The 15,497-nt window shown below is 41.9% G+C and overlaps 1 protein-coding gene across 1 annotated transcript in view; it reads right to left on the reverse strand.

Moving 5' to 3' along the window:
- Positions 1-5,594: 5,594 nt before the first annotated feature.
- Positions 5,595-15,497, reverse strand: part of DCAF12 (DDB1 and CUL4 associated factor 12) — a 30,816-nt gene continuing 20,913 nt past the window's right edge. Inside the window, exon 9 of the mRNA XM_063421843.1 lies at positions 5,595-15,462. Coding sequence (XP_063277913.1) covers positions 15,304-15,462 — 159 coding nt within the window. The 3' untranslated portion in view covers positions 5,595-15,303. The remainder of the gene's footprint in view (positions 15,463-15,497) is intronic.

Consider the following 15,497-nt stretch of genomic DNA (forward strand, 5'->3'; position numbering starts at 1 on the left):
AGCAACAGCAGACTGGGAGAATGAACAGAATGTGGCTGGAGAAGGAGCCACATGGAGGTAGAGCAGCACATTCCTTGGACAAACATCCTTGTCCTGGCTCCTGGAGATAAGCACAACACAACACAGCCCAAGTGCAGGAATGAGGTCAAGAAGCAGGCATGGGCTGTGGGAAGATATGGAGACCACCAAATACCGTGAAACCTCCAACCCATTTCCACAGTAACTAAATTACAGAGAGAGGGAGTAATTGACCTGCAGTGCAGGGAAACTCATCTATAAAAAGGTACCCACAAAGCCCAGGTGTGTGTGCACCCCAGGACCCTGCAAACCCCATCAGCTACATCAGTGAGGGAGCCAGGAATACTGATCTCTCCTTCTCCCTTTATCCCTTTCCTTCTCTTCCTCTTTAATACATTTCTCTCTCTTTCTCTCTTCCCTTTGACCTCCCTCCTTTATCCTAAACCCACTGCCACATTCTTGTACAAGGTCAGAGACTAATATAACTGTTTCCATGCAGTGTGTGTAATTTACTTAATAGAACTTCGTAAGATTTTGTGGACTCTCTGATTTTGGCCATTTCTTTTGTCCATAAGCATCTGCAAATCTTAGATGCTCCCTTCTCCTGAAGAGTGGGATGCCACAATATGGAATTCTCCCTAGGTATAGTGGAACAATTGAAAATTTTGGTGCCAGAGTTCTCTTAAGAGAACTGTTACAAGGATTTTATAACAAGAGATGTTATCTTTGGGCATACCTGGGGTTGCTGCTGCATTTAGATGTGGGGTGAAACTTGTGGGGATGCTGCCAAGAAATGGGACTAATGTGTTAGATCGTGTTGGTATGCGTGCACAAGCAGAGCTCCTGCAACAGTTGTACTTGAAAGGATTGCCATTTACATTACGGAAGCAAGCCCTTCTGCTAGAGATACCATTCACAATGGTGAAGGCAGGAAGGATAATGATGTCATTGTGTCCAGCCTTCATAAAGCCCAGGCCGCTAAATTCCTAACATCCATGGGCTGCATTAGTCTATCATGTCTCAGCGTCATCCTTGGAATTTGTGTTGGGCAGCTTGATCATTCTTTAGAGTCATTGTGCGCCTGGAGGTGACCCTCTTCTCCAGGTGGTCCCTGCTGACCTTAGTCTAAGTTTTCTTACCTTGTAGTTTGACTGTACAAAAAAGGTGATGCATTTTCATGCGACCAGAATCTGAAATTGTTCTGCACAACCCCCTTAACCCTATTGTTATTTTCCATTCTTTCAACTTTTTCCAGAAAACATTTTATCTGAATTTGTATTTATTACAGATTGTCAAGACAGTTCCATATATTTAAGCCTGATACTGATCATGAAGAACTTTGTTTAAACACCTGTTTGAGAAGGATGCAGACAGGGGCTAACCTGTGTAGTGCATGCTCTTCTAATGGTGAGTGCTGAGTTTGTTCTGTCATATTCCATGATTTAATTCCTGATGTGCCTACCCACTGTTACCAGACAAACTGTTTCTAAGAATTAAACAGGCTGTTGTTAAATAGACTGGTTTTCCATACAACACTGTTGTGGGCATTAGCTGTGTATCTATCCTTGAATTATCTATTTAGTCCTTTATCAGTTTTCCGTTATTTTGTCTGTGACATCAGAGAAAGTAGTCTGCAGATGCCTGGTTGCTTTGTCCCCTGCTCTAACAATGTCATGCTTCCTGCCTCTTAAAATTGTCTGAGATTAAATTATCTCTAAGAAGCCAGAAGTTTCCTTGGCCAGCTCTTAAAGAACTTACGGGGGCAGAGTTGCAGTAGATGATCCCTGAAGGTCTTTTAAACATCCTTGCATGGTGTTGCACACTGCTTCTTGCAGCACTTACAGACCATCTGTCTTTATCAGTTGGATTTTAACAAGCCTAGTGGAATCCCAACCCTCCCTTACTCCAGGTAATATAAAGATTGCTGTAATGAATGGTAACAAACTAATAGTGTTGTAAAGTGGAAGCTGTTTTTCCCCAAACTTCATCTTAGGATAAATTACAAGCATTTTTATCCTGTGATACATTTTAGGAGAATGTTTTGGATAGAGTGGTTAAGGATATTTGCCAACTCTGGTTAAATGTCAGCCATCTGTTTTCATTTTTAAGATGGCTGTTTGTAGAATCAGCAACTAGCAATGGCAAGAACAAAGCAGTGAGCTTGGGAGACCCCAGGGAACTGCAGGCTTGAGAGCCTCCACCCAGCCCTGCAAAGATGACAGTACTGTAAGCCTCAAACACTGAGGACAAGTGTCAGTAGTAGGCAGTATGGATTTACTGGGGAGGTCATGTCAGGCTGACCTGGTCACCGTCTGCGATGAAATAACTGCTTTGATAAATGAGGGGAGAGGGATGTTGCTCAGTTTGAGCAAAGCTTTCAGTAGTGTTTGCTAAAAGAATCTCATAGACAAACTGATGGACTATAGGCTATGTTTATGTACAGTAAGTCAGACTGAGAACTGCAGAGCTGCTGGGTTCAAGGGGTTGTGATCACTGGCACGAAGTCACACAGTGAGTCTAGGCACTGGTATTGTGACCTAGGTCCCAGGGCCCATACACATTGAAGCTCCAGAGCACAGGACTAAAAGCTTTCTGCAAAACCAAATAAGCTCCAAGTGCAACAGCAACATCCTGCAAGGTACACAGCAACAGTGTGGGTCTTTTAGAGTCAAAGCCTATTTAAAAAGCTGAAGTTGGCTTTCTGGATTAACAGGAAAAATACTTCTATAAATACACATGGCAAGTCATCATGACTCCTAGAATTTATTTCCAGGAAGGAAGAAAGTCTACATGAGGTGGTTTTATCAGGTGGCAATATCATAAATTGTAATAGCTTAATAGTGCTCTGCTGGCATCCTCACTGGCTGGCTGCAGTGTGGCGTCCAGCAGCCCTCAGCAGCAGTACACAGGCTGCCACCATACCACATGAAGAAGTGAATCTTGTTGTCTTAGTACTGACTGACTTTTGGCTCCAAAAGGCACCCTTCTTGGGGCTCATATACATGGAGAAATTAGCCAAAATTGCTCCCGAAGTGAATACTTGCCTAGAACACTGCAGTCATTTGGGGTGGAGTTTTACAGCAATAGTGTCAGTCTGTCTCCCCAAAGACAACCTTTAGTCACATTTTTCCAATTGTCTAGAATCTGTAAAATTTCTGTTGTAGCTGAATCTGTGTGCTTCACATCCAACATGCATCAGGCACTGCAGTGGGTTTGTAGAAAGAGGAAACTCCCAGGACAGGAAAACTTTTGTCAGCACAGGAGAAAAAACCCTACAGGCACTGATTACGGGCGTTACAATTCTTTCTGCTGACACTTCAGCATCCCTGGAACATGACCCTCACTCTGTTTATGTCTTTGGCACAAATAGTTCAAGCAATGTCTAGCTGACCTTTTGATTGCAGCTCTGCACTTGGGGCCTGTAGCTTTTCTCTCACCTCTGCCAGCTCATGGTACACCTCAGTGAACAGGAAATAAGACCCTCTGTGCACGGCAGTATTTTGGAGCAGGTGACCCATAGCTCCCAAAAAGCCATATTGGCCACACGGTCCCTTGAACCTTGTAGGAGGTTGAACCCTCCGGACATTTGTTCTTCAGAGGAGGCTTGAGAGGGACTGAGGAAGTTGGGTAACAAAGCACAGAGTTGTTTTCTAATACACTACGAACTTTCTCACTTTCAATCTCTCAAAAATGGGCCGCCTCTTGCCCAAAAAACATTTCAAGCACTATGTCCTGGCACCTCTTTATTTATTAATTCATTTACTGGATTTTGAAAGCAGCTTGTATTTGAAAGACTATCCTGATCTTCCATTCAGAAACAGACAAGATGATTCCAGCTATGAGAAGTAACAGAACTGTATGAAACCATTCTGAGTTCTGTCTTGGTTTGGTTTCCTCAATGAGCAGCAGTGGTGCCACCAGCTGGCAAGAGCTGAGGCCCGAAGTTGCAGAGATCAGAAGCAAAATACACCCAAGAAGGGAAGTGATGACAACCAAGGAAACCTGCAGCAGCTGGGCTGGAGCTGGAGGCAGGCAGCAGATTGAGTGTTGAAAGGGGTAATATCGACTGCCACATGTTTGTGGCGTACAGTGAAGGCATAGTTGATAACACGATAGAGCAGCTGCAGGCTCCAGGCCAAGGAGTGCAGTGGATCTCATTTTGGTTCCACAGACAGCAATGACAATGACCATACATGCACATGGCAAACATGGCCAGAGAGAAAGCACCAAGGGAACCTAGATTGTTTGGCAGGAGTGAAGACTCTGGCCACGAAACAGTTAAAAATCTCTTCCCCCAAAAATGGTGAGCTGCCTTACATAAGGCAACAAACTGATTCATCTGTACTGTGAATGGAAAAGCAAGGGGACCTGCAAGACAGGTGATGTGACAAAATATATGAATGCTAAAATTAGTTGCTTGAGGACAATTTAGACATTTTATTGCTGAGATTTAAGCTGGACATGCATGTAAGAGGAGCTCAATGAATACCAACAGCTTTGGAATTTGTGAGCTCATTTTTGGTCCTGTAAGTCAGCTGACACACCCCACACCATCTGAATGCCATACTCAGTGGAGCATCTGAGGCAGGTGGGGAGTCATTAACCCTGGTTGCCAGAGCCCCCTCTAACCCATCATTTTCTGTATGTTTCCAAGGCCAAGGGCTTTAGTTTTCCTTTGCATCTCTCAAACAGTTTGGTTAGAAGGCTCAGTGGAATGACAGTGTTAGTGTTCCTATGTCTTTTTAAAGTCTGCCTTTCCAGCATTGACAAGCATCAATAATGCCTATAGTGCAGCTGAAGACATGGTCTCCCACCTAGCTTAAAAACCTTTACCCTCAAAGCTTTCAGTTTCCATGATCATGGAAACTAGTCTCTCAGGATGAGGCCAAGGGTGAAGACGGGGAGGCGGAAGCTGATTTTAGGCACAGGATTTTAACTTCCAGCATAAAACTTAGACCTCTTAGACATTCCTCCTCCGAAAACATAACTTTTCCACTTATATGCAGTGAAATAGGACAGCTGTCTGAAGGCCTCACTCTCCTATGCAGAAGTGCTACAGATGCAGTTTTGGCATGCAAGATCTTCCTAAAACCTGTAGTCCTATACCTGACCTGTATGTAGGAAACAGCTACAGTTACCTGTCCTGTTCAACACTTCCAAGAGGTTGGTCCTCCTTAGAAAAATAAAGTGGTTGAAAGGAAACTCTTGCCTCAGAGCAAATGAGGTACCAGGTGACAAGAACAGGAAGGAGATGCTTTGAAGTGTAACAGTCCCAACTCTGCCAATAGATAAATTTCCTGTGAAAGTAATGAGTATTACTACAGCTGTACAGAAAACTAGGACTGATGTTTATGCCATGAAAAACCAAAAATAAGCTGAGATTCTGCTCTCAGGTATCAATCCACTCACTGGTGAAGAAAAAAGAACAGTTCACTTTATTTTCATTGAATCAGTCATACCCACACAGAGACTGGACTGTTGCGTTAAGAAACCCAAGCCCACTTGCTTTTAAACTGCCCTGAATTTACTTGCAATGGGATATTAGCAAATAAGGGGAAATAGCAGCCAAGCCAACACACTATACAAATACATTTTATTTAGAGATACCCATAGTAAGATGCACAAATACTCTTTGTTCACCGATTTTCAGATTACACAACTTCAAGTATTGGAAAAAAACAAACTGCAGTTAATTACAATTATCTGTGTAACAGGGCAGTAGTAAAATATTCATTTGTCAGACTACAGCATGGTTAACAATACTCAGATGAGACTGTACAGGTCTAGGTATTTAAAAAGTGCATGGGGCATTGCCACATACACTAACATGCTTCTTCAAGGAGCAACATCTTTCTGGCATATGAACACAGTAACCTGATTAATGCAAGAGGGAAAATAGGCTCGTAATTTGATCTGGAAATGTATCTACCAGAAGTTTTCCTCCAAAGAGCAAATTATTTGTGATTGACACATGGAAACCAATCTATAAAAATTACTGTTACATTGCCCATGTAGTCAAGCAACACACACGACCTAAAATTTAAAATTATCAGTTCCACTCTATGCCTTCACAGCTCTACACAGTCTTCTTCAAAAGAGTCTGGAATACTTAATTGCATTAAACAAGCTAGCAGAAGAGCTGTAATCTGAACTCCACACTCTTGCATCCACAGTGAGTTCTTCCACACAAGAAATCTCAATCTTCAAATTTAAAAAAAAACCATGTTCCATCTGCAAGGACATCAACTGGCTCATGTATTGCTGGGTTTATTTTTAAATTCCCATGTAAATGGAGGGAAAGGTAGGAAGCTGTGCTGGTCTGAGAGAATAGCTGCATTGGTTTAAAGTTATATTTAAAACACATGGAACCTAGACTGTTATCTCCAGGGTCTCTCTCAAACCAAGGAAATTCATTAGGTTCCACTACTCAATGTTTTGTTTTTAAATAGGTATAGTGCTGAATATTGCATGGGAAAGAGCAGCAAGGACTGTTGTGTGGGTGATTACATGTAAGAGCAAGAAACACATTAAATCAGTCTTCAGATAATCTTCTTCCATTGCAAACAACAGAGCAAAAGAGACTGACTTTGCATTTTAGTTGAGAGGCACATTTTGCATTGACAGACAGAAAATCTCAGTTTACATTGCAACTTTCTGTGGCTTAAACCACCACCTAACTTCATGTTAAAACAATTTTTAAGAAAGAAACAAAAAACCCCTCAATTACTGATTTTATACTTAAAATTCAGAAGCTGCTCCCTCACCTATTCTACTCAGAGATACCTTTCTACTTGTGTATATGCAGCTGCTTTCCTCCTTGTTTGTATAAGAGATCCTTGTTTCCGTGTACCTTGAGAGTAGACAAGTAATTCTGATGCCTCAGAATGGGCTCCTGTACTATGTTCAGGAGTTGAGAAAGTCAGTATGGTTTTGTACATTTGCAGTGAACCCAGAACAGAAACAAGAAAAAGCTACTGAATTGCAATAACCAGCAGTACAGGAATCAACTCCATGGAGCAATTGTGACTTTAGAGCAGATCTTTTTGGACTGAAAGGATATGGCAGTCCAAGAAGATACCTAGAGCTGAATAAAAAGAATAAGGACACTGTGAGCAAGGTACCAGTTCAGCAAATCACTGCCTCAGCCAGTAGAAGTTTCAAAGTGTAGTAGGGCTCTAACAGGTGCCCCCAGGCTTTGCAGAACTTGGTACCTGAACTAGTACACCATGAGAGAACAGGGAACTTGCTCAAGTCCCAAGCAGCAGTGTGAGAAGATGTGTGGCTGGGACAAGAGACTGTGACTGGAGACAGCATTTTGAACAATAGGGACAAAGCCCACCAGAAGTTATTTACCCAGTTCTTTCCCACTATCCACTTGCAATGTGAGCAAAGCCCAGAGCAACCAGCTGAAGCTGTAAATCACAGCTGCCTGTTACATCCCCCCACTGTCAACAGCCAGCCAAGTGGAGGACAATGCAGACAAGGCCCTTTCACTCAATCATCCCTGCACAAAGCATGGGGAGGGGGCTGGTGGCAGCTGTGAAGCACATTAGTCATAGTCACTCATGAAAACAAAGACAAGTGCACTGGTAACCTTGAATGTTGAGGGGAAGATGGAGTCACCACTGGGGAAACTGGTTTTTCTGCATACCATCTTCACATCTCATCTGAAAAGGGATGACCACCAGTTTTGAAAGCTCTGAGAGCAATTAGTTTGCAGTGATCTAAGGCATGATGGCACAAATCCTCAAGACTTACCCTTCAAGCATTCCATTGCCAGCTGACCTCTGAGCATAGCCAGCCCTTGTCATTCTTGCTGGCCAAAGTACATTAGAAAAACTTCTCTCTTTTGAGCACAGAGTTATTGTTTTGCTCACATCCCTACTCTTTTATACTTTCACCCCCCAAAAAACAAATCTCTGGAGGAAGCCTCTACATGGGATCAAGTCAGCAACTCACCCTCCTGGTATTGCCCTGAATGAAACCTTTAGTCAAAACTTTGACTAGCAGTTGAAGATGCCAATTCTCTGGCTAAACCATTACAGATCAGTTTGACAAACACACTGGGTGAAGGCACAGGGCACCTCCACTTCTTGATCTGCTGATATCCATTGAACAGTATAGATGGAAGAGGATTTCAGCTTCTGCAGACTGTGCAAGGCAGGCAATACTTGCTAGAGTGGAGGCAGGCATCCAGCCACAAAAGTTTACAGTAAAAGCACATACTGATCTTACCACATTGGGCTACAGGTTTTCTTTTTATTATGATTCAATAATTTTCAGAGTAGGAAGACAGCTTTGTTTGTTACTGGTGAACTAGGAAGAAATGGGAGAAGAGGAAGATGCTAAAGACAGAAAACAAAGTTAAACCATTTGTTCTACTCAGAAAAGTGACTGTCACAAAAACAGCACCTCAAGGAATTTAAAGGAACTCTGAAATTACGATGAAGCAAAAAGAACTTGCATTGCAGACAGAACAGGTAGAGAGAGAACAGATAGCACAGAAAACACACAGACCTTAGAGCTCCATGACCATGTATTAATGTCAATACACTGATGACTAATCATGCTGATTTTAATAACAAAGGTAGCCTCATGGATCAACAGAGTGCACTACTGTAGTTCAGTTAATTATGCATAGTCCATGGAAGGTCACATCAAGTGATATATTCTTGTTTCTATGCTCTTATAAGACATAATGTATCAATTGTACTGTCTTCGTAAGAGTCAGAAACTCAGCCCAAATTCCAGATGTCAGTTTGAAGTTTGTAAACAAATATATCTTTAGAAAACTAGGCCAAATGTAATGTCTTTGTGTTGAAAAAAACAACAACAAAAAAAGCCTTTTCAGAGGGGAGAAACAATTTGCAAGGTAATAGAACACTGAGCACCATGTGCAGACAGGCTGGCTTCACATTCTATCTGCAATTTCCCACTGTTCCATTTGCAAGCTGCATCAATTACTTGGAACAGGTTTATTTTACAGTTAAAAAATGTGCACTTTAATATTTGAATAGAACTGTTACTACTTTTCTTGACAGCTTCTGTGATAGTTCAGGATTCAGTACTGTTTCTGATACAGCTCATGACAGAAACAAGCTGAGAAAGCCTGTTAGATGGGTGAATTTGGAGGAGTTGTTAACAAACATCAGACCCTGGCTTCAGAACAAAAGCCATCAAATATCAGCAAGTCCTGATTAGGTTCTTTTTTCCTCAAGGCTTTGGATCTTATTAAAAATATTTGGGAAAATAACATTAAAAACAGTTCACTGTAGGACATCCTACCTTCAGGCAACAACTTATGGTCACTGCGCATTTTAAAACATCTTGTGTATTTTGTGCATCTTATGCACCACAGGCAGTGGGGAAGATCCAGCATGTATCTACATATGAACACACAAGCACAGACTGACATGTGTCACTGGCAAGATACCAAGACCAACCAGAGCATTGATTTGTCTACACCACATCCTAACAGAAATGGAACAAGTCACAAGTAACAGTACAAACCTGTTGCAATTTCAACACATACATCTTAGAAAAAGACAATGCATGTACCCAGCCCTAAGACAGCGGCAAATTTGAGATAACTATAAAGATCAAGGTACCAGAAGAGGAAGGCACATTAACCTCTGGTTGGTCCGTTTCGGTACTATTTGGATGAGTCATAGTGATTTATACCCTGAGACTGTGGGAGGCCTTGAAAAATGAAAAGAGACCAGGTGAATGGGCAAATAAAAAGTACAAGTTTAATGAGATTGTAAGATTCAGCACCTGAATTTTCCCTTTTAGTAAGGGAATCTAGAAAAGCAGTTCCTAAGAAAACACTGTACTTACTCCTAAATTTTTCATCCTGAAGAGAAAAGAATCAATTCAATCTTGGATTAAAGACATTGCACTGTGTTGCAAGGGGTTTTATACACCCTCTCAGTTTCAGTACAGCAACCACAATTTGTATGCAATCAAGTGTTGGTGGGTTTTCGGGTATAGAAACAGTCAGACAGCCCACATTCTTCCCAACTCTGCCAACCCCGCCACTCCATTTTAAATCTGTGTGCACTTTCTTAGACCATACTGCTCCCAGCAGGATACTAGTGGGAAAGGCAGTTAGGAAATGGGAAGATTCCTTTCTGCAAGAGCATTTTTTTAATTAAAAAATTTTTAATTTTTAATTTTTAATTGGTTTTCCTGAAAAAACCCAACATCACAAGCAAAAAGATATTTCCTAATTTTATCCTCAAAAAATAACACAGAGAGTCAGGAATGTCAGGGATATATACTTGATCTCTCAACGATGTTTCTGATTAAGCATTGATGTATCCCCTCTGGTTTTTAAATTCTTCAGGAGTACTGAGAGCCATACCAAACACTGTTTGCCTTTTACTGTTTCTCTGGTGTTCCTTGCCCATCCTCACCACACAAAGTGCTCATGTACAGGGGAAAGGAGAGCACCTCACACAAGATGTGGCTGTGTTCTCTTTTCCACACTCCCTTGTCCTGGGTGTCTACTTCAGAACTTCAGATAAGTTACTGAGGGCACCATGAACACTCAGAAATGCATTTTAAGTTGAGGTTACACCACAGGCTCAGACTGTGGGGTGGTCAGCGGGGCACAAGGGACTTTCACTTGGCTTTAAGCTAAAAAGTTTGTGCCTGGTAGCTCAGGAGCCCCTGGCTCAGCATGGGCTGGTCAGAGGATCAGTTCCACCTGCATGACACACAGCTCTGCAACAGAGTTCCTTAGGAACAAGCTGTACCCCAGTCCAGTAATTCGGTCATAGCAGCAATTGCAAAAGCAGCTAAGTAAGAAGACATCAGACACCTTGGAAAAGTGCATTTATTGAAAATAAGGGTAACAGACCACTAAAAACAGACCTCCCACCTGGCTGCTGAAAGATGCTGCTGCTTTCCTACATGCAGCCCACCTGTCCTTGGTTTCTTGCAAACAAAGCAAACAAGTGACCTCTTAAAGGATCTAGGCAAGCCTGCTTTGTTTCACACCTGCACCAGGTGAGGCACAGCAGCTCAAAAGGCCTGTAAATGCCTCTCAGCTGAGTGGCACAAATTAAGACACCAAAGCATCACTCGACATAGCTGGATCATAAATTTAATCTGTTAACTTTGCAGCTGCAAGCTACAGACAAAGCAAGTGCTCAGGTGAAGAAACAGGATGAAATATTGGTAGAGAATGATCCCCAAGTATCTTAATCCTTTAGATACAAAAAGCTGCCAAAGACCTAAAATTGAGGCAGCAAATATAAACCCCTAAATGCACTTCAGGAGTTCCTCTCATGAAGAGAGCCACAAGCGTCACCCACAATATGAGCAACCTTTGTGAACAGACTAAGTCTAGTAAGATCACTGGGCACTCTTGCAATGATCTTAAAAATAGATATGTGAGGAAAACGAACAACTGAGACTAGGAACAAAAATGTACTATCAATTATTCTTTGGTAATTGACTCACCTCAAACTAACACCAGCAGCACTGATGAGGGAACCAAACAAATGGATTCACTTCTTTACTGCAATCCCAGAAAGCACCTGAGGAGAGCACTAGCAATTCTCCCAACAAGATTTGACTGTACGAGGGAGAAACTTGGAGGGATTACAGGAACAAGGTGTTCAGTGAAGAGGCTGAGCACAATCCTTATTACTGTGCTCAAGCCAACACAGCAAAGTAGCTCCTGATTCCTCAGGAATATCCCATGACATAACATCCAGCAGTTACTGGAGAGTTGCTACCCAGTATTTACAAGCTAGGTATTACCAAACCCATAACTGAGTAACTAGTTTGATTACCTGTCATGAATACTGAAAATGTAATACCCAAAAATACCCAAATTAACATGGTAGTCTACTGGAAACAGCCGAACAGTAAAAATTAAGCTTGCTAAACTTACTGGTAGCACAGAAGATCCCACATGACTGAGAAGTCCATAGCAACCAGTGTGAAAACATGTTATGCTGAAAGTTCTCTCCTTCAAGCCAGATAAACCAGAGTGTATTCCCCACCCTGAACAGACTGCTACTGTGTAATCATATCAGTCAAACACATACAAGGGCAACTTCCCAGTTCAACAGTCTGTGCCAGCCTTCAACTTCTACCCAGTTAAAATAAAGCAAATTGAAGGTCTTTGAGCACAGGTTGACAAAATGCCAGCAAGCCTGTTCCTGCCCAACAGAGGTCACCTCTGCAAGGACAATATTGCTACAGCAAAGACTGGTATGACTTGGGTTGGAGGAGGCAACCTCAAACAAACCATTCTAGCAGAAAGACCAAGGGAGGGAAATCTGGAAGAAAGAGTGGAAAAGATAAGATGGTGTGATGGAGGCTTCCTGCTCTGCAGCCATTCCTGCACTTGGATAGGAAATCCACTCATTTCTAACTATGATCCTGAATTTCAGTAGATATCTAACCCAACACGGCAATGAAATCAAAGTCAAGAAAAATTCAGTTTTTCTCCTATTACTTATCTTTGGACAATAGGCATATCACTACAATCTTTCTGTGCCTCAGTTTCTAACAGTGATTGGAACAAAAGTTACGTACAACCAATCACAGAAATATTCTGAAATTTAACATCTATATTGTTATAAGTGTTTATAATGACTGAAACTAGCTAAAAATGAAGTTGCCTCTGGCCCAAATTGTTTGTGTGTGTGCAGCACTATCTGGTTTGGTTCCTAGATTTTTGTGGGGATTTTCATACAGCAACAAAGATGGCTGCCCACTTACCACAAGAAGGTATTTTTGAAAGAAAGCATCCTGAAAACAGAATACACAAAAGCACGTGAGACTTGAGGAATTTTATGTCATTGTCCAGATTCATCTGAGAATTTGCAGAGCCTTCTATGAAAAAAAAAAAAGGAGGAAAAGGGCACTCATATTACTAGGCTTTAGGAGCACATACTGAGGTACTTGTGGAGATCACAGTCAGCAGGGAGGCCCAGTTTTCAGTAGTGCCTCTTCAGTAGCCTAGAGACTGCAGAAAAATGAGCCTCTGTGTTTGAAGGCCATACACATACTTTTTCTTCTCATATCGTGACCTAAAATATGCTTGAATAACATCAAGACTAGAATTTCCAGACCAGGAGTCTCCCTTTGGCACTGCTGACACTAAATGGCTAGCTACTACCTGTTGCTTCAGCAGAACTGGAGGACACTCAGGTAGACTCAAGTGTCTAGCTTCTTAGAAAAAAACAAAGCAAAAAACTTCAAATTAATTTAAAAAATTTAAAACCAACTAAAAAAACCCCAAACCAAAGCAGAACATGTTCCTTGTGTAAGAATGATCTTGCACAGTAGTTGTAGAAATACAAATCCTGCCATTCTTCTCCAAGACTTGCTTTTCTTCATATACTTCCACTTTTCTAAGCCCCTGAAATAACCAAAGCTACACTATGGTATATGTAGTTCTCTTTTCAGAGAAAAGCCTGTCTAGCCATACACACAGTACCTTGAACTGATGCAGTTTAAGCAACCAGGTCACGATGGGAAGTATTATAAAGCACTGGAAGATGATCTGCTTGCAAAGCACCTGTATTAATGCTCAGTGCCAATTATACTTCTGCAACAGAGTTCTTCTCTTGGCAGGATTTCCACCCCAGTGAGAGGGACCTGCACTGCTTGTGGGTTTTCCATTCAGGTCTCCATACCAGCTGGAACTTAAGCCTGATGCTGACTGCCTGGTGTTACTGATGAAGACACTGAGCATGAAAATGATGAGACTGCAACAACACATGCAGATAGCTCTGGGCTGTGGGCAGGAACTGCAGTGGTAGCTGTGATTTCACACAGAGATGGGAGAACAGAGCATGTCTCAGCCTTGCCTCTCCTCTCAGTTTCTACCAACTGCACATTTGGCAAAAAATACTCACCAAAGCTGTGAGGTATAGGCACACTTTGCTCCACCAGTGTCAGGGGACAGGCATTAATTCCAGCAGAGAACAGAGACATCACTAACAAGCTGAGAGTTTGGTGCCTGCCAAAAGGAACACCCTGGAGTCTTGCATTTCAGCTGAGTATTGGATAAGACCATCACACTTCACAGCAGGACATGGAGGGCATTGGACTTGTTCTCCCCTCGCAGTCCCAGGTGAAGTTGGAGGCAGTCTGAACGCAGAAGGCAGCAGGGGATTCTGAAAAAGCCTGAGCCTCTCCTACACCATATGCTAGCACAAAATGAGTGAACACCAAGCTACCCTCCTTCACAGAAAGCTTCTCGCTTGCATTAGTAAAGTCTGAGATGCAGTCTTTGTTCTTGGAGGAAAAAAAATAGTTTATTTATTCCATTGGCTTATTTGAGCAGATGGCCAACCAGAACAGCAAAAAGGGGAAAAATTTCCACAACCTGGGATAAAAAAGGTCCTAGGTTTTAGGCAATTTATGAAGAGCTTATAAGATACCCTAACAGCATACTTAAGAAACCATATTCATCTGGAGAACAGATAGATTTAGTTCAGTTTGAATAACTAGCCCCCATTTCCTCTCAGCATCTCTGCAGCCCTCAATGTAATGTTACCCTGCAACAGCCATGCTGCAGAACAGACTGTACAAATTCCAGTTGTGCAAGCTGATACCTGGGACAAGCAATGAAGAAACAAATCGCTTTTTGCTCCTAGCACTGCTGAAAACTACCATTTGAACATAAACACACTTTTAAGAACTCCTGCCAATTTGGATTTGATGGGCAATACTCATAGGGAATCCATCCCTGGGCTCCAGTGAGTACAACTTAAAATTACCATATCCCTCTATATATAAACAGTGTCATTAGACTTGTACTTTTAAAAAATACGATCAACCTAGGCCAGGGCCAGGCTCTGCAGTAGCTTATCTCTTATAAATATTTTTAATAATTTTTAATTACAAGTAGTCCTCACTCCAGGTAATGAAACTGACACAAAGTACCTGCCCACGTGCAGCCCCAAGACTTTCACAGAAAGCTCAGGAGCAACCACTCTGTAAGAAAGAAATCCTACCTCACAGCAAAGTAGAGGAGGGGACACATGGCCAAGACAGCCTAAATGGGGGGAAGAGTCATTTGGAGTAAATACAATAAAAAAGGACTCAAAAACCCCTCCATATAAAGGATCTAGGAGGTTAAAGCAAAAACTAGTTCAAAAAGATGTACAAAACTGTTGGAGACCAACAGAAAACTCTGCCAAAAAATAACTTCTGTTTAAATCAGGAATTAATGGCATCACACAATTTTGCTGTTAAAAAAAGGAAAAGAAAAGTGGAAATCTGTGTAAAGATCAGCATCAGAATGAAGAGTTATCATTAGCTCCAGAGACCAGCATAATTCCCATGAAGTCCTGAGGGAAGAGGGCCTCCTGCCACAAAGAGTTTCGTTCCAGACGAGTCGTAGCAGTGGGTGTAAACAGCATTTGGGAAGTAATTTATGTCAGAAAAATAATTCCTCCAGGTTTCATCATGGTTCTGTTAAAGGAAAGTTTAGATCATTATTGTTGCCA

The sequence above is a fragment of the Prinia subflava genome, chromosome Z (assembly GCF_021018805.1).
Source record: "Prinia subflava isolate CZ2003 ecotype Zambia chromosome Z, Cam_Psub_1.2, whole genome shotgun sequence".
NCBI lineage: Eukaryota > Metazoa > Chordata > Aves > Passeriformes > Cisticolidae > Prinia > Prinia subflava.